At 50.9% G+C, this 23783-nt stretch overlaps 1 protein-coding gene across 12 annotated transcripts in view; it reads right to left on the reverse strand.

Moving 5' to 3' along the window:
• Positions 1 to 3985: 3985 nt before the first annotated feature.
• AGAP1 (ArfGAP with GTPase domain, ankyrin repeat and PH domain 1) overlaps positions 3986 to 23783 on the reverse strand; it is a 556588-nt gene continuing 536790 nt past the window's right edge. For 11 of the 12 annotated variants that reach the window (XM_089916180.1, XM_089916184.1, XM_089916182.1 and 8 more), the window contains 2 exons: positions 7532 to 7787; positions 3986 to 5054 (listed from right to left, as the gene is read on the reverse strand). In XM_089916180.1, coding sequence (XP_089772306.1) covers positions 4851 to 5054; positions 7532 to 7787 — 460 coding nt within the window. In that variant the 3' untranslated portion in view covers positions 3986 to 4850. Of the gene's footprint in view, positions 5055 to 7531; positions 7788 to 23783 lie in introns of those variants that run through there. The other variant, XR_016394007.1, reaches the window with a different exon arrangement.

The raw sequence follows: 23783 nt of genomic DNA on the forward strand, positions 1-23783 counted from the left end.
TTCTATCAGAGTTCCTTCCTGATGGCTCTTCAGCTTGTTTGCTTGAAGGACATAAATACGGTCCAGGGGAGCTGCAGAAAAGTCGCGATGACCTTGCGGGGCACCTGACAGAGAGGATGTGAGCGAGTGGAAGCAGCCCGTCCAGAGGTGACGGATTTGCTTTCCAATCGTCTGTGTCTTCTGAGCAGTTTTTGAGACCTGACCCTACTTTACTCACTGAGGACCTACATTGTGGCAAGGCTTCCGAGCCCCCCCCCCACTTCTAGAACATTCTAAATGCAAAGAGAAAGGGCTGGCGGGGTTGGAGCCACCGGGGCCCACATCACCCGTGAGCACAGCTCAGGCTGGGGGTTGGGCAGGAGCCAATGGCCATTCCCAAGGGGGAGGATGGTACCACCAAGGGCAGGCCCAGGACAAGGTCACTGACCAGCCACAGCAGCTCAATGAGGGACAGAGGGAGAGAGAAGGCGGCCCTGGAGCCTCAGGCCACACCCTGCCAGCCCAGGGTGCCTGCAAGAAGCTCTGGTTTTAAAGCAGAAGCAGGATAAGGACACTGAACGGGCCCCAAACACGAGTGTGCCCAGCGGCCTCTCAGTGCCGGAGGAGGCGTCTGAAGGACAGAGGCCTTGGGATCGACGACACAGCAGAGGGTGCGGGAGAGAGAAGGGTGGTCTCGGCCAGAAGCAGCGGGGGTGAAGGGCCTGAAGGGGACACTCACCCTTCCGTCCCCTAGAAAATCAAACTCAGACTCAGGCTGGAGGGCGCGTGGCGGTGAGTGACGGGGAGGGGGCAGTGCGGGCTCACCCCTGGGGGAGGGGCTGCCCGGAAGCAGGGGTCCTCGGAGAGCCTCGCTCCCACCGACGACGACGAGGGCGATGACGACGACGACGGCGACGCCGGGCTCAGCAGAGACAAAGGAGGGTCAGAGCCTCGACGGGAGGGCCTGGCCGCCCCCGCCCCCCCAGGGCACTGGCTGGGGCAGGTTTCCTGGCTGGCGCTCTTGGCCCCGTCCTATCCACGTTCTGCTCTCCTGAGCATCCCGCCCCCGGCTGGGCATCGGGGCCGGCATTTACCACCCTGGTCCAAACGTCACCACACCCTGCAAGGCCACAGGGTTTCACAGCTGAGGAAGGACCCTGGGCAGCTGGATGGGAGGGCAAGGCCAGGTGAACCCAGGTCTGCTCGGCCCCAGGGCTGCCTTTCTTGTTGGACTATTGTTCCCTAATGAAGTAGTGACAGCTCCTTTGCAAATGTGGGGAATGAGCCTGAATGTGTTCAGGTGGCACCAAACTGGGAGGCCCGGAGCTGATGCTGGAGGCCGAGGCTGGGTCCAAGCGGACTGCATCAGGCGGCACAAAACCTCAGAGGAGGGGGCAGAAGTGTACGGCCCTGCACCGGTGCTACAAGGGCCATAGCCTGGACTCGTGGCCCTGCAGGAAAGGTGCTGCTTTAAGGATTCCAGGCCAGAGTAATTCAGGAAAAGCTGCTCTCTCCTGTACCCGACAGCCCAGCGGTCAGCAAGCACCCGCTGCCCTCACCTGCTTTCTGGGATAATTCCACATAGGGCGGGCTTCCTGGGGGACAGGAAACTGTACCTGCTTATGGGACCAAAGACTCATGGCACTAACGTCACTCACTCACCCTCGACTGCTCATCTACTGGGAAGACCGGAGACGGAAGGAACCCGGGACCCTGGCTTGGTAAACCATCTGTCTGTCCACCCCAGTACTCGAGGTCCACCCATGCACCGTCAGAATCAAGGCTCCTTTCTCCGCAGGGTTCTTCTGGCCACAAGAGAAATCCAGAGAGGTCTGCAATACACCCAGCTCACCTGTGCAGGTGCCCTCACACGCGGCCACCTTATTATATGCCTTCCCCAGCCAGTGGGTTTCTCGTCAAGGAAAAATTTGAATTCTGAATAGAAAAGGTTAACGTGGATTCCGCAGTGGTGGCTTCCTGTCTCATTGTCATGTCCCTGAACTTACATGGAAATAAACTATGAAAACTGGACCCCCTTCCTCAACTGGTTATTTCTAACACTGGCCCTGGGTCCTTGCTTCTCTGGCCTTGGTGTCAGTAAGGCTTTAAGATGGGAATGAGAGCGTTGTCAGCAAAGAAAGGACTTCTAGTTTGACACTGACATACAAACAGACGAGCCGCCGGTCACCTTTATTTTAAAAGAAAACCCTTGAAACCCACTACCGCCTTTTCTGTTGCCAAAACTCGGGCTCGAGAAAGCAGGCTGCCCCCTGCAGCAGATCAATATCGCTAAAAATAGCAGGAGAGGGGTCGAGTTTTCTAAGGAGGAATCAATGAAGTCCCAGCGCTGGAGGGAGGGAAGGGAAGAAACCAGTCTAGCATTCAGGTCGTGAAAGGCTAAGCGAAAAAAGAAGTCATCTGGGAAAATATTATATTATAAACACATATAATAATCTGTACACACCCATATACATCCCAAAGAGAAGCCTTACAAGGAATTCTGTTTCTTTTCAAAAGAAGGCTTCACTGTGATAAAGCATTCCTACAGTGGGAGTTAACTACAATGAAATAATTTAAGAATTTCGTTTATACTCTATCTGTGTTCACTACATAAGGTCTATGCTAACGGGGAGGCCAATGCGCGTGGCTGGATTGCAACAGTAATGCATTCTTCAAAAACAGGAAGGACTTTCTTTTTTCCTCTATTCACATTTAAAATAACCACACAGCGATGAAACAGAATTAAAAATCGGGTGGAGGGATTACGGGCCTGTTGTCAAGGCTTCCAGGCTGGAGGCTTCCGCACCTGTTATCCTGGGAAACCGCCGAGTTCCACTGAGCTGCATCAAGGTTAGAAATGCCCATGAAACACCGACCCAGGTAGAAACTGTGTAAAGCTTTATTTTTTTCCCCACCTACTTTAATTTTTTTTTAAAAAGTGAAAGAAGAGGAAAAACTCTTACAAAATAGAAGGTTTAATATATGAGAGCAAGGAACTTCCCCGGAGGCGGCAGGGTGAACGTGGCCCTATGTTTCTGTGCTACATCAGTCCCATGCCGTCCTTCAAGGTGACGCCCTCTCCCCCCTCATACTGCCAAAGGGCTCAAGGCACAGTTGCCCCCTTTTCTTTTTCACCTAAGGTGTCACGATCTGGTTTACTATGTTTGGCCACCACACTGAAGGTGGCTGAAGTCTGAAGCAGCCAGAAACCGTGACGACGGCAAATCGGGTGATGTACTAAAATGATGGGCCTGGCCACCAGGCAAAAAAAAAAAACCAACAAAAAAAGTCTCAGGGCGTTTCATGAGTCAGTCTGTGCTCCCAGATTGGCAGCGGTGGTCAGGATGGACCTCTGCAAAGCGCCCGGGTCTGGGATTTGGAAAGTCACCCCCCCGCGTTGCCACAGCCTGTTCCTCTGGGTGGGCAAAAGTAGGGTCAGATCTAAATCGTGCTTTCCAGTAACAAGGACTCACATGCCTCTCTCCCTCTCTAATATGCTTGTATCCCCCCCTTTCTTGATTTTAATAAGCAAATTGTACCACCATCTTACTCTGATATGCTCCTTTTTAGAAGCTGTATATCACATTAATGGAAGTGTTTACTGCTGGGAATATTTCCCGTGTACAGTGATCTGTAACCCTCTTATCTCAACTAGTTGCACATTATTACCTCACATCCAGTTCAATTTATAAATTAACAGAGGTGCCATTTGTCTGTATAGAAATCAATGCATATTTATGAACTTCTTTTATTCAAATAGATTTTCAACACATCTCATCTAAAGACAGAATACAGAAGCCTGTGTGACTTGGGCAACGTGGCCCCCGAGTGACTGAGACCCAAGACACCCACCTCGGCAAAAGGACACAGACTACCTCTCAGGTTTGGGCAAAGAAACAGCCTTTTACGCATTTACTTAGTTCACTAAATGTGCCCAAAATGCTGTCGTCAGCTGAATTCGTGATTTCCTTTTGAACTTCCAAGTCACTCTTATTTATTTTTTCCATTTTGTTTCTGCGCCAAGGAGACTGCAGTCAAATAATACTCGGCAACTGATTTCCTCTCTTTGGACTGAAAAATTATACAGATACTAAATTATGACAGTGAATTTAGAAAGGAGGGCTCCAAGGGCCTGAAAGAACATGTCTGGGATAATACGATGCTTCTAAGAGTACTGCAATCACATCGCGGCAATCGTCAGAGCGTGCTGTGTAACTACCTCCTCGGCTAATACGCTTCCTTCTCGGTGATGACTAATCGTGTCCTATTAAACAGCGGTAATGCTGGAAGAACTCAACTGCCCGAGTGTAATGAAGCCGGTATTCTCCCTGGACAGATTAGCTACAACTGATTTGACACATACCATCATAGGGGCTTCAAACCTGACAAACTCTGCTTGCTTCTGATTTATGCCGTCAAGCTCCTCGGAGAAGAGATGAAAGCCAAGCGTTCCGTCTGGTAGAGGTGAAATGTACTGATGTGCTGAACCGCCAGTTAAGGAGAGTTGCCCCTTCTCCTGGCTGCGCGCCTCCCCTCCCCCACGTCCCGTCCCTTGTGCCACGCTCTGTCTCCCGGCCACCGGAGGGACCGGGGTCCGGCGCCGTGTGCTACCATCAACGAACCCAGGCCCGCCGGTCGCTCCTGTGTGTTGATCAGGGGAATTTATGCAAAGGAATCAATGCTGCAGCCTCCCGGCCTCCTCTTCGCCCCTTGAGGACCATCCGGGTTTTGTGATTTCACTTGGCGTGAGGGGGGTGGGGTGGAGGCGTGGGGGGTTGGCTGGGGACCACCAGGAGGAGTGAGGGGACGCGATGGGACTCACGTGGCGTGATCCCTGAGGGCGCGCGGGAGGCTGCGGGCACCGCCGGTCCTCAGATGATGGTGGGCACCCTCCCGCTGCTGTTGTTCCGGTTATTGTTCTTCCTGGACAGGTTGGGGGTGGCCATGAGCACGAAGCGCTCGTCGGGGCAGCCGTACTGCAGCAGGACGTCGGTGCACTCCTGGCTGGAGGCCTGCCGCGCGTAGGCCAGCGCCGTGTTCCCGTGCGCGTCGCGGGCCATCACGTCCACCCCGTACTGCAGAGGTAACAGAACCGCATTAGGGTCACGGGAGGGAGGGGACAGGGCGCCTTGTTCAACCCCGCAGGCAGCTGGGGCAGATGCGGACCCTGGGACGCGCTACCGGGAACCCGCGGGGGAGACCAGAGTCCAGTGTCCCTGCCCCCGTCCCCCCTACCCCCGCCAGGTGTATTCTTTTCAGAAAAGAGTGTGCTTTTTGCATCGAAAAGCCCCTCCCCTGTGCAATAGAAACGGACCAAGGATAACTCTAGTTTTGCTATTTCTATTTTGACTTTCCAATTATAAACACAAAAAAGGATCACTCTTTTGATCTCAGAGGCGATTCATTTTCATTGAAGGAAATACATAGGTAATACATAAGAGCGTAAGAAGAAAAAATCACGTATAATCTCGCTATTCAGAGATAATCTTGGTTAATCTTTCAGCGGATTTCCTTTTAATGGTTCTTCTTTGAATCTAAATGCATATATGAATAACTGAGATAAAACTTGCACAAATAATTTTTATCTTTTTTTTTTTTTTTTTTTACTGAACTTGGTGCTCTGATCATTTTCTCAGATCATTAAAAGTTATTCAAAAGCATGACATATAACAGCCATATAATATTCCTCCGTATGAACATAACTCAGTTACTCTGTCCTCGGTAGCTACACATTGTGTTTTATTTTTTTTTTTAATTATTTTAAAAAATTTATTTATCTTGGCTGTGCCGGGTCGTCGTTGTGGCATGCAGGATCTTTTTTTTTTTGGTTGTGGCATGAATGTGGGGATCGAATCCTGACCAGGGATTAAACCCAGGCCCCCTGCATTGGGAGCATGGAGTTTCACCCACTGGACCACCAGGAAGTCCCTACACATAGTGTTTTAAAGTTGTCATTGGTCTAAATAGTGCTGTGATGTACATCCTCATATTGAACCTTTCTCAGGATCTCTGACTGTCAGAGTGATGACTAGAAGGGGTAATACGAGATTAAATGACACAAATAGTTTTGAGCTTCTGGATCTTGAGAAAGGGTGGACTGATGTCCACTTCCACCACCATGGATGGGAGTCTCATCTCTCGTCTTCAGGAAGCATTAGCATTAAAGGAACTCTTGGCCAATTTGAGGGGGAAAGATGGCATGCAATCTGTTAATGGAACTGTGTTCCCCCAAACTTTGTATGCTGAAGTCCCAACATAGGAACTGTATTTGGACATAGGGCCTTTAAAGAGGTGATTAAGGTTAACTGAGGTCATATGGGTGGGGCCCTAATCGAATATGACCTGTGTCCTTATAAGAAGAGAAAAAGACAGCAGGGATGCACATGCACACAGAGGAAAGGCCCTGTGAGGACACAGAGAGAAGTCTGCAAGCCAAGGAGAGAGGCCTCAGGGAAAAAAGACCCTGCCCTCACCTTGACCTTGGACTTGGACTCTGGCCTCCAGAGCTGTGAGAAAATAAATTTCTGTTGTTTAACGCCCCCCCCCCCCGCCCCGAGTCTGTAGTGTTTTGTCAGGGCAGCCCCAGCAGACTCATATGCAACTGCTAACATGAAGCTGAACACTGAGTGATTCTGATATCTGTGTATCTAATTCTCCCATCACAGCCATCCCAAGAGTCAGGTAAAAATATGTAGAAACTGGCATCGTTCTCAGCTGTGCTGGACAGACCCATCGCCTGCCCCTGGGGTTGGGAACAGAAGAGCCCCCAGCAGGTGACCCACCTCTGGACAGTGTTCCACTACTGGTGAGCACACACCTCCCCTCCCTACCCAGGACCCTCTCAATGGGCAGCTTTCTGCCACCCTTCGAATGGGGATCTGCTGTGGCCAAGGACCCCAAAGGCATGCAGGCAGCGGCCAGGGAGGGGGTGTGGGCTTCTCCGAAGCAGCTCCTGGTGGCACAGTCATTTTCTCCCTTTCTTCTCCCCATTCAAGCTGCATGGCAAATGATTCAATAGAGATGAAAAAGATAACTCTCCCCAGCGGAAATTAATCGGAAGAGTCCAGAAGAAGCCCTTTGACAAACTCCGACCACATCAAAGCTCAAAGTCTAGGGTCCAGCATTTTTGTGTTATGTGAACGAAAAATCCAAAGGTGTGGCGACGGGAAAACCACATAAACCGTTCAGTTTATATCCTCTCTCTCCACCCCTTCCCCACAAAACGATGATGGGAGTCTTTTGTAAAAGCAACAAGAGGAACATCACCAACTACGCCTGACCCAAGGCGGGGGTCATCCCAAAGATGAACTAAGCAGAAACGCTAGCAAATGCTGCGCAAAGTGGACCACGGTGCCCGCGTAAGGAGACCTCATTCCTCCCTTTTAAACTGGTGCTCTGTGTGTGCCCTCACACAGGTGGGCTGAAAGGGAGCCCCCCCACCCCAAATCCTAAAGTCCCTATTACTAATGCTTCCCACTTCCAGGCAGGCAACGATAACCTTCTCCCAGAATGATGCCCGCGGAGCAGCGCCGAGGGCACATGGGCGACCTACCCAGATGAGAAGCTGGGCCAGGACCACATTGCCCTTCCGACAGGCCAGGTGCAGTGCCGTGCGGCCGTCCCCCTCCCCGCAGGTCTCGTTCACTTCGTCCCGGGAGCCGTGCGCCAGCAGCAAGATGACCATCCGTAGGTCCTCGTCGGCGGTGGCCCGCAGCAGGTGCTGGCCTGGGGACAGCTCCGTGCACGCCAGCGGGGCCAGGAAGAGCTTCTGCTCGTACTTGGCCCGGATCCACCTCTCCTTCTCTTCCCTGCAAGAGTCACCAGACAGGCGAGGTCACGATTGCGAGACAGAACCAAGGCTGCACCCCTCTGCCCAGCCACCACCGTGTGTGTGGTGTGTGGTCCGGAGGCGTCCAGGGGGCGGTGACAAGTGTCTTCACCCGGCACCAGGAAGCCCCCCTCGGGGGAAAGGCTTCCCTACAGTGTACAAAGTGGGTCCCCACCAGGAGCACCACCTGGGCACCTGTTAGTGATGCAGGTTCTCAGGCCCCGTCCCAGCCCCCAGAAGCAGAACCCCTGGGATGTGTTTTAACCAGCCCTGCAGGGGATTCTGACGTCCTAAGGTGTGAGAACCAGGGATCGGCCTTGAGCTCTCATGTGATTTCTTCTGCTTTTTGTGGCCCCAGAAGAATCACCCCACTGCCCGGGGTCCCGCCCAACGCAGGATGGATGCCACAGGCTCGGAGGCCCGATCCACTTTAAGCGGCCACAGTCAGAGCCAGGATTACAGACCACTTGGCTGGAGTCCAGGGGGCAGGGTGGCCGGCGGGCTCTCCCACCTGGTGTGACCTCGAGGGCTTAGTTCTCAACCTCATCGGCCGGGGAGGGGGTGTGTGTGAGCTCAGGGGTCTTATACACACTCCCGTAGAAGAAAATGTTGCTACAGGCCACATATGAAAAGGCAGCGAATCCAATGGGGAAAAGAGATGCAAGCGTGACCCTGCTCGTCTTTGTTAGCTCTCGGGATACCTGGGGGAGCCTCGGTGAGGGCGTCAACAACTCCTTCAAGACGAAGAGCAGCCGGGTGGGTTTTCCAGGGAAAGTGGGCTGAGGCCCAGCCTAGGAGGCCAGGCAGGTGGCCCCCTGAGGTCAGAGCTGAGTCAGGGTGCAGAGGGCAGGAGGACGTGGGGAGGGAAGGTGTGAAGCAAGATGGGCATGGCAGCTGGTGCCCCTCCCCCAGGAGCATAACCCCAGGGGGGTGGGAGTGATAACAGGCCCACTCTCTGGGGCCCAAAGAGGACAGGATGTTGCCTGAGACATCTGGAAGGAGGGCTGGGGAAGGGAGGAGGGGGCAGGATGGGAAGAGAGGAGCTGAAGAAAGAGAGAAGAAACCAACAGCAAGGTGTGTTTATATTGACCGGAAGGAGAAGACCCCGGGCCGTCTACTCGTGCACTTGGGCCGCTAATGGTGGATTTGGGTGTTGCCTCTTCTAATAAAGGTGAAGACCACTGAAAACAACTCAGTAATCCTCAAGACTGCTCCTCAAGACTGCAGCACTGCTAGGGGGAAAAAAAGTGGGGGGGAAATGCAGAAGGCAGAAGTGAGATTTCACAAGTAGCTCTTGAAATGAGAGAGTCTAGGAACAGAATGGGGCCGGGGCTGGGAGGGGGGGTAGGGGGAGTGGGGTGGGGGACCTTAGGCCGGACAGATGCTTTTTTTTTTTTTTTGATGTGGACAATTTTTTAAAAGTCTTTATTGAATTTGTTACAATATTGCTTCTGTTTTATGGCCGCGAGGCATGTGGGATCCTAGCTCCGTGACCAGGGATTGAACCTGCACCCCCTGCAGTGGAAGGCAAAGTCTTAACCACTGGACCGCCAGGGAAGTCCCCGGACGGATGCTCTTTGATGAGGCTGATGAAAGAAGAAACAGAAGCCCTAGAGATAAGAAGTGACTGTAATTACCCACAGAGACGTACATATACACTGATCCACAATTGCCCTCTCCTAAAACTCAGCATTTTCTCCGGGGGAGTCAGGAGGGTACATAGCTACAAACCACACAGAGGAATCACCTGGGGCCTCCGCTAGACTGGAGAAAGAAAACTCGTTACCCGTGACATTTTTCCTTTCGAAGTACAGAATAAAGGCCCTGTTTACACCTTTTACCCGTGTTTACATTGCTCCTAGTGATGTAGTGTCGGGTTAGCCCTAATCTGTTTCTAAATACTTAGGCAAACATTTTCTTCCAGGAGTAAATCTGGATTAGTTTTGCTTCGCTTCCTGGTCCATACGAGGGACCCCCGAGCGACCCCCCGACCCTTTTCATTAGGCCGTTTCTAGGACGAGCACGTGGCTGCAGCTGAGAGCTCACACCAGCACCCGGAGGCCGGCTGCACACCCTCCCTCACTTGGGCCAAAATACAAGCACAAAAGCGCCGGCAACCCCTTGGAAATACCGGAAGAGGTGAAAGACGAAAAAACCCCAGGCCGGGCCATGCTTTTCGTGTTACTTAAAAACCTTATTTCAAATGTATTAAACATATGTTGATGCATTTCATAAATCACCGAAGAGCAAAACGCGAATTAAATGAAAAGGGACAGTAGTGGGGGAGATCCAGCCAGATTTTCAAGTTCCAATCTGCTAATTCTCATTTCTTGGTAGGCATTAAAATCAGACCTCTTATACTCTGCTCCGGTTGATTTTAATACTCATTGCCAAGTAATTCAGGGATGAACCAGAGGATGGAACACGGTAGCTACAGTCCTAACTGCAATTATTCCATTTTCTTTTTAATATTGGAAGACCCCAGCCAAAGAACGAGGTCAGACACCCCCGCTTCTAGCTCCTCTGCCGTGGTCCGTGTGGTCTCTTGGGGAACGCCCCGCCCCAAGCTCACCTGAATTCACTGAACTCGACACGCGTCTGAATGATGAGCGCATTTAAGCTGTTCTTTGCTTTTAAAAATCAGTGTCGTTCGCAATACGTAATAAAGGCAGGTCCAGGTTTCGTGGGGCTGAAAACACATTCCATTTGGGGAGCCTTCTGTAAGAGGAAGACTCTGAGATTATGTATGTGAAACGAGGAACAGGGAGGAGGGCCTGGGGCTTGGGCTTCCTTAGCTTGGAGCGGGGTGATGATTATTTGTAAGGGTTTCAGAGCCTCCAACAACTCAAATACAGAAAACAGGCTTGATACTGGGAACCGTCCCCAAGCGATGCTGCAAGGAGACAAAAGCAGCGAAAGCCTCTAGGCAGCCTTCTCGCTGGGGTCCACCTTTCCCAGCCCCACGTCCACACGGCTCCTCACCTCCACCAAGGGCGCCCCTAGATCTGTTCAATGCATGGTTTTTATTATCTGACAGGACCACGGCTCTTCACCAAAACTTCTTGTGTTATTTAAAAACAAGCATTCGATGTCGGCTTCTGGGTCCTGCAGGACGGTGATGTTTCAGCGTTTGTTTGTTTTTTTCGGACACCAGGAGGCCGGAGAGCAAAGGAAGGCAGACCACTGGGCCTTGAGTCTGTGTCAGGCGTGCTGCTTCTCCACAGCTGAAATCCAACTGGAAGGAACAGGGGATTCAGGAACGTTTCCGTTTTGTGGGAGCTAATCCAGCAACCCCCATGCGTGCATTAGCACTTAATATTAGTTACAGCCTATGTCCTGTGGTCGCTGTCCACGCTGACAAACCAGGAGGAAAGCTTAATTCTGCGTGCTCCCTGCAGTGGCCAGAGGGAGGGAAAAGAGAGTCCACACTGCGCTAAAAGGCTGCGGGTTTCGGCCTTGGAGAGGCTGGCGTTCATGTGCTTGCTTTGTTCTTCTTTGTGGTGCAGACTTTTGCAACTTCAGTCACTTCCTGGGCCCTCGTTTCCTCACCTGTAAAACGGGCACAGTGACGTCTACAGCAGGCAAGGTGGTTTTGGAATTTGAAGTCACGTGTTCGGGTGAAGTGCTGGCCGTACACAGTGGTCCCCTGACAAATGGCAGCCGTGGCTGTCGTGATGCTTGAAGAGAATAACATCTCAAGATTCGCACTGCTGTCGTGCACACAAGCGCTCCCCGTGGGGGCATCGCAGGTGATGAGGTGGCATTGGGGGCAGGGGGGTGGGGCCTGACACTCCCGCTGGGTGGGCGAGAGGACCTTGGCCAGAGGCCTTGACAAACCCATGGGTGTCCTGTGGGGCTCCCCCTCCAGGGTGCAGAAGGACCTGAGACACTGGGGTGAGGGGTGATCAGCAAATTCAAACGACCCCATAGCTGTCAGGACCTCTGGGGCCAAGTCTGGTTGGCCTCTGCCCGTGGCCTTGAGGCATCTAAAGCCTTCCTGGATGTTATGGACTGAACTGTGTCCCCCCCCACCCTGATTCGTGTGCTGAAGCCCTACCCCACCCAACGTGACTGTATTTGAAGACAGAGCATTTAGGAAGTAATCGAGGTGGACTGAGGTCACGGTCCTGGTCTGTATAAGAAGGGGAAGAAACAGCTGGGGGTCTTTCTCCCCGTGCACAGAGGAGAGGACACAGCCGGTAGGTGGGTCTGCAGGCCAGGAAGAGGCCTCAACAGAAACCAACCCTGCCGACACCCTGACCTTGGATTTACAGCCTCCGGAGCTGTGAGAAAATGAACTTGTATTATTTAACCCCTCCGCCTCCTCTACCCCCGTCTATGGTATTTTGTTATGGCAGCTGGTCTGACTAATACACTGGACAGCCACATGGTCCATTGTTTCCACTTGGCTTCTGTGCCAACAGTCACCATGGGAAAGACAGATACTCTGACAATGATTCCTTTTCTGCGAGAATATTCTGTCTAAAACCATTCGCCCCAAGAAACCATGATGCCAAAGCACAGATACCCTAATGGTGACTCTGACGTCCCAATCTTGCTTCTGGGACTCCCGGCTTGTCTCGGCCCAGCCTTTCTTTTTCCCCAAGGAAGGCCAGTTCAAGAGCAGTGTAGCTGGCAGTACATCACCTCACCTCATTCCAGTCCCCTGGAGGCTCACTGCTCACAGCCTCCGTTAGCTAATGAGCTAAAAAATGAATTATTGGCACGGCTGGCCATCAGCAGAGAGGAGGAGGCCCCACTCCTCACTTGAGCCCTGCGGTGACACACCTTTAAATAAATCAGCTGCACGGGACCAGGGAAAATGAGAGAACGGGCCACTCATCACAAGACACCAACCCAATCCCCCCAAAGAGAAAGGCAAGATACAATCGAAGGCACAATAGTAAATATTTTCTCTCCTTCTTGCCTAAGATGAAACCCTTTCTAGGTAGCCTTCCATGCCCTCTGGGCCCAGGAAAGTGCCTCATGCGTGAGCCTGGGGCCCAGGTCTCGGAAGCCGTGACTCCAGGGTCCTGTGGGGTCTGCTGGGCTCAGCTGGTCTGCTAGGCCTGCAGCCTGACAGATGAGGCTTTGCCGCACTTGACCTTGAGGGGTGTTGACTCGGCCAAGGCTCCACCAAAGGTGATCCCGGGGGTGCACCTCACCTGCAACCCGCAGATTTAGTGCCTGCCAAATGGAATCAACTACCAGCACCAGTAAATAGCGCGAGGCCCCACTGAGGAGGTGCCATCTCCAAGCCGCAGGAGCGCCTATGTGATGGTGCTGCTGGTGACGGTGACGATGGTGACGATGGTGACCGGCTTTGTGGACGATTCCTGACCCTGGAACACCCGCCGTGTTCTTACGAGTGACCTACATGTCGAATGCTGAACACCATGCATGTGTGACGGCAGAATTGTGGCCATATTTTGGGAAATCATGACATAAAGGAAACGCAGGAAAAGAGATGGGTCATTTTTGTGGCAAGCTTCAGAAGATGGGGAAAAGGGTGGAGTCTGGAATTGACGGACACGGCTTTTCCTATTTTTTTTTTGTGGTACGCGGGTCTCTCACTGTTGTGGCCTCTCCCGTTGCGGAGCACAGGCTCCGGACGCACAGGCTCAGCAGCCATGGCTCACGGGCCCAGCCACTCCGCGGCATGTGGGATCCTCCCCGACCAGGGCACGAACCCTCATCCCCTGTATCGGCAGGTGGACTCTCAACCACTGCGCCACCAGGGAAGCCCAAGTTATCTGTTTTATATATAGTACTGTGTATATGTTAATCTTTGTTTGCAGTTTTATAGTAAACTTTAAGCCTTTCTCATCCTTCCTTGACCTTTATTTACCCAGCAATGGTCATGCAGTGATCAACCATGGACAGGTCACTGTTAAAATAGCTGGACTCTGTTACACACACTAGGAAAATCCCCAAGAGCATCAGAGCTAATGTTTATTAAGTACTTCTGATGTGTTAGCCGCTAGGCTGAGTAATTATCTGGTTTCATTCTGACAACACCTGGTGGGGTAGGTCCTACCATCATTCCCCCACATTTTAGAAGGTGAAGATGGTCTTGCTGGGTCCCCGACCTGTGACGGCCCAAGTGGCTGTCCCCGGTGGTCACTGCCTGAGCTCTTCCTCCGGGCTCTGCCACCTCCCAAATAAGGAAACTTGATCCCATCTGGAAGGGCATCGCCTGCGTTGTGGGATTCCAGCTGAGTCCCCAGCACTCCGCCCGCCCGTTCTCTTCAATCACCTCACCACGTGGTGATGGGTCAAGTGTGAGTCGCTTTGGAGAATCTAGAGCTGTACCACCCCAGGGGCAGCATGAGCCACGCACAGGTGTTTAAATTAATCCAGATAAAACAACAAGTCCCGCTCCTCTAGACGCGTCACACGGGTAAAGTACTCAGTGGCGCCAGGGCTGGCGGCTGCTGTCTCGGGCAGTGCAGACGATCTCGAGCGTCTCCATCCTGGCAAAGGATATAGTGCTCATCCAGACAACCTGTCTAGATCAGCACTAGGGAGGGTTTTTCTCTCCCATTTTTTTCTTACCCAAATTATTTGGGAATAACCATAAATGCAGAATGAAGAGAAAGGAAGTCACCAACGTGTGTGTGGGAGACGGAGTGGAACGGAAGCCAATGCAGATGCCAGCACTCAGGACAGCAGCTTCTCTAGGCAGCCGGGTCCCGGGGGGCGGGCACCTGTCACTGCTGGTGGCCATGACGTCACTGGAGCACCGCAAACGCGTGCTGTCAGCGAGGAGCTAAGGGCAGGGCGGGTCTCAAAGACCCTTCGGGAAAGCTGAGGCTGAGTTGGAGCCGCACGAGACCCGCGCCACGCCCCTTAGAGAAACGCCGTCTTGATGTGGTCGGTGGCCCCTCCTCTGTCCACCGGAGGGCTACAGGGATGCGGCCTCACTCAGCTGCCACCAGCTGTGCTTGGCGTCTGGCAGGGAGGGCCCGGGGTAACAAGGTTAACGTGCTGGCTTCCCAGCAAAGACCATTTTAGCAAATAACCACAAAGCTTCTGATTGGCTTCCAGCACCGTTTTGTGGTCCCCAGGAGCAGACACGGGAGCCGCGGCCAGACGTTCCCTGGGTCCTCAAGGGGCCCACCGTGGAGGCAGGATGGACGATGTTTTGGGGTGACGTGCGGAGTGGTCAGCCTTCCCATCTCCACAAACGAGGCTTTCTCTGGCTCGGACCCTGGGCAGGCATGGCCTTTCCCAGAAGCCCCCTCAGTGTCAAGCCGAATGTGTTCATTTTGATGGGAGACCCTCCTCCCAAATGTTTGAAGGCCAAGAACTTTTTGGGTGCTTATCAAATTGCTTCTTCCAGAAACATCTTTTTTCTTTTCCCCTCACGGGGTGGGAAAGGATTTTTCAATAGTGACTTTATTTATTTATTTGGGCGCCCCACGCGGCATGTGGGATCTTACTTCCCTGACCAGGGATCAAACCCGTGCCCCCTGCACTGGAAGCGTGTGGAGCCTTAACCACTGGACCTCTAGGGAAGTCTCTCAACAGTAATTTTAAAGGAGATTTTGTAGCAAAGTGCACGGGAGTGGAGGAATGTCCTTTGGGGTGAGGTGGAGAAACTGGAGGAGACCTGCACGGCTTTAAATGGTGACCCAAGAGGCCAGGAAGAGGAAAGAAAGCGCTAGCTAGCAGCAAGGAATTTCCCAAGTGTCTTTCGGCCTCAAGCAAAACAGGAACTGGAAGGGGAGGCATGGTAGAGGGGGCTGGAACAATATGTTAGGAAAACAGAGGGGCTTCCTCTCTCTGCAGGGGAAGACCCCGGCCCACTGCGAGCCCCGGCACGCATGCTTTCTCCCCCGGCCGCGTTGCCAAGGGGGCCGGCCTCGGGATGGGGGAGGGCAGCCAACAAAGACTGATGGCTATTTATTCCTTAATTACCAAAAGCTTTTAAGAAACTGGCCACTGTAAATCCCACATGCAGAGAGCAGAAGGCAATGGACAAGGATTTATGCTCGCGGGGCAAAGACAAAATAAATATCCTGCCTGACTTCGGATCAATATTATGAGTGTTTTTGCCAACCTGCAGGGTGCTTTATGAGCTCGGAGGAACAGAACAGGATCATTATTAATTAAATAAAGTCAACTGCATTAGGCTTATTATTTCGGCGAGTCACCGTTAAGTGTGCCAGGCGGCAGGGGTTGGGGGCGGGTGGGCAGATTGCGGCCCCGGCAGCCCAGGAGTGAGAGTCTGTGCTCAGGTGCAGGCCCCGCGCGAGAGGCTCAGCCCTGCGCCGTCCCAGAAGGTGCGGGTAAGGGCACTAGTCTCCCCCCACACCTTAGTCCGAGGTCCAGGTGGAGGCCTGGGGCCCTCGTGGCTTTGTTGTCATGAGCACTGGGCATCTCCCAGCACCTGCCTGTTTGGAACCTGACCGGGCTGAGTGGGAATATATCCCAGGATACAAGCAGTGACGCAAATGCAACATCATCCCTCTAAAGGTTTGAGGCAACCTAGGAGGATTTTGCTTCGGAACCTCAAAGCAGGAATAAAGGAGATGTCAGGCTGGGTCACCGGCTCGCGCTGGCCTGGAAATGAGGAGGCATTAGATGAATTAATGCACAAAACCCGGCTCAAGTTCCACAACCTGTTGGTTGTCTGCAATGTGCTGGTGCTTGCAGGGAAAAAGAGACCTGGGCCTTTCGGGGAGCGTGGCTGCACTCACCCTCTCCGCAACCTCGGTTTCCCCTCTGGAGAGGCTGGTTCTGAAGTTCAAGGCCCCCACGAGCATCCGCTTGGGAGGTAAATGATGGATGGAAGGTGCCCCCCTGGGACTGGGTGAGCCCTGCACAGTCGGGCCAGACATCCCCCCGCTTACCGGGTCTGTGCAACGGAATGCCTCCGCTGAGCCTTCTGTTTGGACAAATAAATCTGTACATCGTGCAGCACCCAGGGCAGCCACCCACTCATAGCTTTCAACCACCTTGTTTGGGACCAGCTCAACCTCGGGCCACTCCCAGACGAGGCAGAGATGCAGCCGAGGGGCCTCTCCAGTGGATGCTGTCCTGCTGCCACCAGACCGTGACCCACAGAGGTGGAATCTCTGCCCCGGCAAGCGGCCCAGAGAGTCTCCCTCACCCGCTGGCCTGCTGCGAGCCACCTGCACTGCGTTCTCAGGCTCCACTCATGGGAAATTCATTCCAGAATGAAAGAACCTGCTGCATTCATTTGCTGGTCCCTGGAATCGCAGCCCCCAGAGCCCACCTGTGTCAACCCTGTAACTGTCCGCTCAGGAGGCCACCAGGTTAGAAAAGGTGGGTGTGGGTCAAGGGAAGGCAGGGGAGGGGTGGAGGGATGTCTTCCGGGTGCAATGGATAGAGCTGGGGGCAGTGCACAGGGAGCCCAGAGGCCAGCGTAGGCGGCAGGTGGAGTGGGGAGGAAGCAGAGTGGGGACGCTGAGAGCGATTTCGAGAAAGTCTAACTCTTAAGCGAATCATTTTCAGAAGCAGGTTATGCCAGTAGAAAAAGGCAGAACATCAGATTGTTCCAGAAGCAGCTGAAATATTTTCAACATTTTTTTCAATTTTTAAAATTTTCAATGTTTTTTATTTTCAATATTTTTATTGAAAATATTTTTTATTTTTAAGTTTTCACTATTTCCCCCTATTTTCTCATCTATCGTAAAATAAGACAACAAGACATAGGAAGTTAAGCGGAAACATGGCCGTGGCACTCCTCCCTCCACTCACAGACTCTTCTTGTCTCTGTGCTTCCTCCTTGTCATTTCCACTCACAGACACAGCTCATCTCGTTGGAATTTTAGCACAGATGCCTTTATTGTTATGTGCAAAGCTAGTCTGATAAACTAAGTTTGTGAGTCAGTTTGCAAATTGAGTGTGTGTTTTTACATAGTAACCCCAGCTAAGCTGCAGGAGCCACACACACACTGGATGTTCCTGTAGTTCAACATTAGAAAAAAGGCGGACAACTGCTTTAAAGCATAAATCCCGATAAATCTGTTCCAAGTGAGAGGGAGCCTGAGGCAGTCAGGTGAGGCGGTCCTAGATTCTGCGTAATGTGGCATGAAACGGGACGCACTTCGGCGGCACTCGCGGCAGCCCTGTTGGTAGGACCCCCATCACAGCGAATTAAGTTCACCATAACAGTGGCTGATGGGATCGGCTTTGGAACATATCACATCATAAACAGATAAGGGAAGAGAAATGGCCCTTTTCCTCCACTCGGAATACTGTAAAATGGATATAAGCCTTTGCTGGGTGTGCACCAGCGCCCTTTAAACACCAGGGAGCAAGAACTCCACAGCTCTTCTTAAAAGAAAAATCGAGCGACAGGATGGAGTGGGGCAGAGGGCCAAGCATGACCCCGGTGGCTGCTGGCTAAGTGGTCATTAAACACACAGAGAGAGAGAGAGAGAGAGAGAGAGAGAGAGAGAGAGAGAGAGAGAGAGAGAGAAAGGCTGTAGGTTATGGAGTGGTGACACATTTGGAAAGCAATGGAGAGTTTTGAGTAGGTTTCTAGTAAAAACTGCCAAGTGGCTTTAAGAACTACAGTCTTTGGTAATATTATTATTTTTTAAGACACAAGATGATTGATTTTAAACAAGAATCATCTTAATGTAGATTTCCTTTTAATTTTTTTCTGGGGGTGGGTGCACAGAGGGGATTGGAAGAATCCCATGGTTCCTCAATGGCAAAACAAACAAAACAATAACAACAACAACGAAACGGACTTTAAAAGAGGAAAAGCATTCCAGAGGGTTTGCAAATGGATAAGGGCATTTAAAACAAATTTGCGTGTTATCTTTTTTCAAAATATGAAAACACAGAAACATGCTGAAAGACACTAATATGATTGGGGTCAGCTGGACTGACACATTCCTTACAGTGGGGAGGACTTGCCAGCAGCCACTCACACGGGCCAAGATGAATTCCATTCCAATGTAATGACAACTGAAAATTTATTAGAGACCCTCTTAGAGAAAACCCAACAAATGAAGAATGCTAGTTTTTCATTCTCAACTAATCTTAAATGTTAAAAATATTAGACCCAAATCGACACATCCACTAGGTAGTGTTTTTTTCTAAATTTGGTTGTGAAGGGGTGGGGCTGATCCCAAGAATGATTCATCAGGAGTGTATTCGTGAATTCTCTGGAGTAAGGAAAGCATTTACTATGAAAGAAGCTAAAGCTAAATTTTTTCCTTAAAATCACCAAGCTTCTATCTAATGGGATCGGAAGGCAGAAATTGGTCAGATGTTTTATTTTCCACAACTGACACAGAGTTTAACTTGCCCAGTGGCATTGTCTTTGACATTATGACATTAAAACATTAATGGCGACACTCGAGTCTATCTGCTCAGCTTTTTCCTGGAGAGGGAATCTTAGCACAGTGGCATGAAGAAGACCTCGGGGGCTCACCAGCCCGATGCCAGCTTCATCTGGGCGGGTGCAAGCTCTGCAGCTGCACCCTGAGCTCAGAAGGGGCCTGTGCTTGGTGTAATGGTCTAAGGGTGCTGTCTTGAAATTCCTGCTAATTACTGGACAAGGGCTGCACAGTTTCATTCTCTACTGAGCCCCATAACTTCTCTAGCTGGCCCAGGACAGGCCAGTCGCTTTCAAGTGTCAGTTGGTGGCAAAGCTGTGGCCAATCCACTGTAGTGAGCTTTCCATAAAGCTAGATTTTTAAATTTTTAAGGCAGGCCTTTTTCTGATGCAACATTCTTTCTGCTTTTCTGGATGCTAACATGTCCTTTCACGAAATCATGGTGATAGTAAATTATTTATTTAATTTCCTAACTTGGCAACGCTAAGAACCAGCTACTACCACATCTACCCCCTAAATATATTTTACAACCTGATGTAACTGGGAAGCTCCATCAGCCCAGTCCCTTTCTGCGGATGGTTTTGTCCAAGGTGGGACCGCTCGCTGGGGCGGCCAGGAGACCAGGGCAAGTCTCTGCTCTCAAGCCCATGCTCTGGGCTTTCCAATCTGTCCTTGTGCATGAGGATGTTTGAGAGACTTTAAAAAGGCTTTTAGAAAAAAAAGCATCTCATCGAGACAGCCAAAACTCCATTTTTAATGTGTCAAAAATCCAGACCCTGGGAAAATAGTATGGAGGCGCCGCAAAAAACTAAACAGAATTACTGCAGGGCTCAGCAATTCCAATTCTGGGTTTATAGCCAGAAGAACTGAAAGGGGTATTTGTACACCTGTGTTCACGGCATTACTCACAATGGCCAAGAGGTGCAACTCAAAGGTTCATCGACAGATGAACAAAATGTAGTCTAGCTATGCAGCGGAATATTATTCAGCCTTAAAAATGAAGGGAATTCTGATATTGGCTGCAACATTTGTGGACCTTGAGGACATGATGCTAAGTGAAATAAGTCAGTTGCACGCAAAAAATATTGTATGATTCCTCTTACATGAGGTCCCGAGAGTAGTCAAATTCATAGCGGCAGAAGGTAGAAGGGTGGCTTTCAAAGACTCGGGGAGAGGGGATGGGAGTTACTGTTTAATTGGGACAGAGTTTCCGTTTGGGAAGACGGAGAAGTTTTGGAGAGAATGGTGGTGATGGCTGCATGACACTGTGAATGTACACTTAACATTGACCAAAATGGTAAATTTGATGTTTTGTGTATTTTACCACAATTAAAGATAAAATCCAGAATCTGAATGCTCTCTTGTTCCCTCATACAGATACCACTGTGTGAGTCTCTGACATTTCATGCCTGCCTTTTGATGGCTCATATACTATTATACTCCAGGACCTCAAAAATAATATAACATTATTATTGCTAATATGTGGTCTATGTTCGGTTTCCCCCAAATGATCCCAAAATGTCCTCTAGAGTTGAATTTTCCTTCCAATTCAGAAGTCAGTCAATGAGGATGTGATGCACCTGGTCACCCCACTTCTTTCATCTCCTCTAATCTAACAAACAGTTCCCTCCCCTTTTTGGTCTTTCATTATATTGACTGTTTCAAGGACTCCAAGCTATTTCTACGGTAGAAGGTCCCCCACTCTGTTTTGTCTGATTTGATTCAGGTCACATATTTCTGTTGCGAATATTACACAGGTGGCACGTTCTCCTCTGTCACATCAGGAGGTACAGACTGGGGGGGTGGTCCCAAGGCCAAGTCTGAGCGCAGGGTTAAAGCAGGGCCCCTGGCCCTGTCCTCTCTCTGGAAGCTTCTTCCTCTTAAAACTAACAAGTGATCTGGGGGCGGATACCTCGAGCCGGTGAATCTCCAGCTCCTCTAAGACCTTCCCCCACAAGTGCTGTGGCATCGCTCGATGATCGCCGATCAATTATCATTCTCAGTTACAAGACAGAGCTTTTCCGATTCTCTCATTCTTTCTGTTTATTAGTTGGCATCTTCTGTAAAGAGGAGGTACCCCCCTGCCCCTCTCTGGAGTATCACTGTAGATTCTTAAGACTTTAGAAAACTAAGTGTGTCACATAAACTATGATCAACATGATGCTTTTTGATCCTTAAATTGCTCCAGTTTGGCCGGCAGGAGGCCCTGGGCGCTGCCTGCTCTTCTGACATGTCTCCCTTTTACTCCCTGTCGGCCTCTTGCTTTCTGGCACGGCAGGATGTCCTAGGTCCATCCTACTTTCTCAGATCTGGAATAAGCCGTTTCCTTAAGGAGTCCTGATTCTTTGTTACGGAATCCACCATTGATTTTGCTTTGTTTTTATAACTTAAAATTTGAGATAATTGTAGATCACATGTAGTTAGAAGAAATACCGAGAGATTCCACGCACCCCTTACCTAGTGTCCCCCAAAGGTAGCATCTTGAAAAACTACAGCACAACATAACAGTCAAGGTATCTTGCTATCGATACAATCCAGCCATCGTGTTCAGATTTCCCATTTTACTTGCAGTTGTTCAAATTTGTGTGTATGGATTTAGTTCTATGCAATCTCATTACAGGTTAAGTTTCTGTATCTTCCTCCACGGTCAAGATAAGGAGCATCTCCCTTACAAGGGTCCCTCTGGTTGCCCTTTTATAACCACACCCACCTCCCTCCGGCCCATTCTCTGCATCTCTAACCCCCTGGCAACCACTCGTCTGTTCCGTTTCTATAATTTTGCCGTTTCAAGAACGTTTTGTAAATGGAACCATGTGGCCTGTAGTCTTTGGGGATGGGCTTCATTCACTCAATGTAATTCTCTGATGACCCGTCCAAGCTGTTGTGTGTATCATTGCTCACTCCTTTGCACTGCTGAGTACTATTCCATGGCACGGATGTGTCCCAGCTTGCTTAACCGGATCACCCACTGAAGGACGTCTCCTATTCTGGGCTGTTACAAATAAAACTGCGTGAACATTCGTTAAAAGGTCTTTGTGTGAACGTAAGCCTTCTTTCTCTGGGATGAATGCCGTGGGGTACAGCTGCTGCCGGGTCATGTGGGACTTGTGTGTTTCGTTCTAGAAGAAATTGCCCACCTGTTTTCCAGAGTAGAAGAAATCAATTTTTCAAAACACGAATTGATAAAAAGCAATTCCTTTATGAAAAAGGCACTGTGGGGCTTCCCTGGTGGCACAGTGGTTGAGAGTCCGCCTGCCGATGCAGGGGACACGGGTTCATGCCCGGGTCCGGGAGGATCCCACATGCCGCGGAGCGGCTGGGCCCGTGAGCCATGGCCGCTGAGCCTGCGCGTCCGGAGCCTGTGCTCCGCAACGGGAGAGGCCACAACAGTGAGAGGCCCGCGTACCGCAAAAAAAAAAAAAAAAAAAAAAAGGGCACTGTGAGGGCCCTTATGATTTAGAGGGACGTGATATCCCCGCATCAGAACACGGTACCCTGGGGGCCCGGGGCCACTGCAGCCTCTGTCTTCATCCCCTCCGACACTCCTGGGCAGACTGAGGGGCACAGATTAGCTTCAGGAATTTGATGGGACAGAAAAATGAGTACAGACACGCCAATGTGTGGGGGGTGTGTGGGTAGAAAGCACGGCTGAAGAGGTGGCACGCGGGGATCAAAAAGGGGGTTCACACGTACATCGACAAGCGAGGACTGAGTTTACACAGTGGTCAGTGAGAAAATGTGCAGCCCCGTCTCTGCTAGTTTCCAGTAGAAAAAAAGGGATGAAAATAACACAAGTCTGAACAACCGAGAGCACACTGCAGACGCGCCCCCTGCACACCGCCGTCCCCAGTTCTTGGCTCCAACGGGGGCCTCTGGCTCGCCTGGAAAAGCCGTGTCTACGTTTCCACACCTCTCTCCCGCCCCTTCCCAGTCTCTCCGGGGCACATTTGGAAATTATTTTAAAAGATAAAATGCCTCTAATCTGTTACCCATTAGAAGAAACACGTGAATATTATCTTCTAATTTGTGACTCTTGAGTGTGTGTCTCAAACACCAGAGAGAAGTAATTGAAATAATTATGTCTGATGCTGCATATTTCTATTATGCTCCCGAAATAAGAGGGTGGATGTGTCCTCTTTGCGTGATATGCCCGGGGGTTGAAAGTATCCCTGAGAACATCAAAGCGCTGGACAAGAATGGCCACAAAACTGCAATTTCTACCCAGCCCGGCGGTGGCCTGCACAGCTGGGGCCCTGGGCCAGGCAACGGCTGAGTGGAGAAGTGGGGGGTAGTGGGGCTTCCCGGTGAATACGGGCTCTTCCCTGCAACCCACTTGCCCCAAACTCCCCTACCCAAGTGACTAATTTGCTGCTGGAGACCTGAAGTATGAGGCATAAGCCTGATTTATAACATGAGCCGCGTGGATTTTTTTTTTTTTTTTTAAATCCAGTTATAGTGCGACTTGAGTGACTAACTCCTGAAAATTGGTAATTTCTTGGTGGTTAACAGCAGAAGGTCCACCAATGAGAGGCGAGGCCCGCTAATAAATTTATAGGGCGTTATACGCCAATTAGACCTCGTCAGCCATTCAAAAGGCAGGGACGCCAATCAGGTTATCATTCCACAAATGCACCCTTTATCACCGACACTCTTGC

Source organism: Delphinapterus leucas, chromosome 8 (genome assembly GCF_059928025.1).
Source record: "Delphinapterus leucas isolate spDelLeu-1000000601 "Yukka" chromosome 8, BTC_Dleu_Yukka2, whole genome shotgun sequence".
In the NCBI taxonomy this organism is placed as follows: Eukaryota; Metazoa; Chordata; class Mammalia; order Artiodactyla; family Monodontidae; genus Delphinapterus; species Delphinapterus leucas.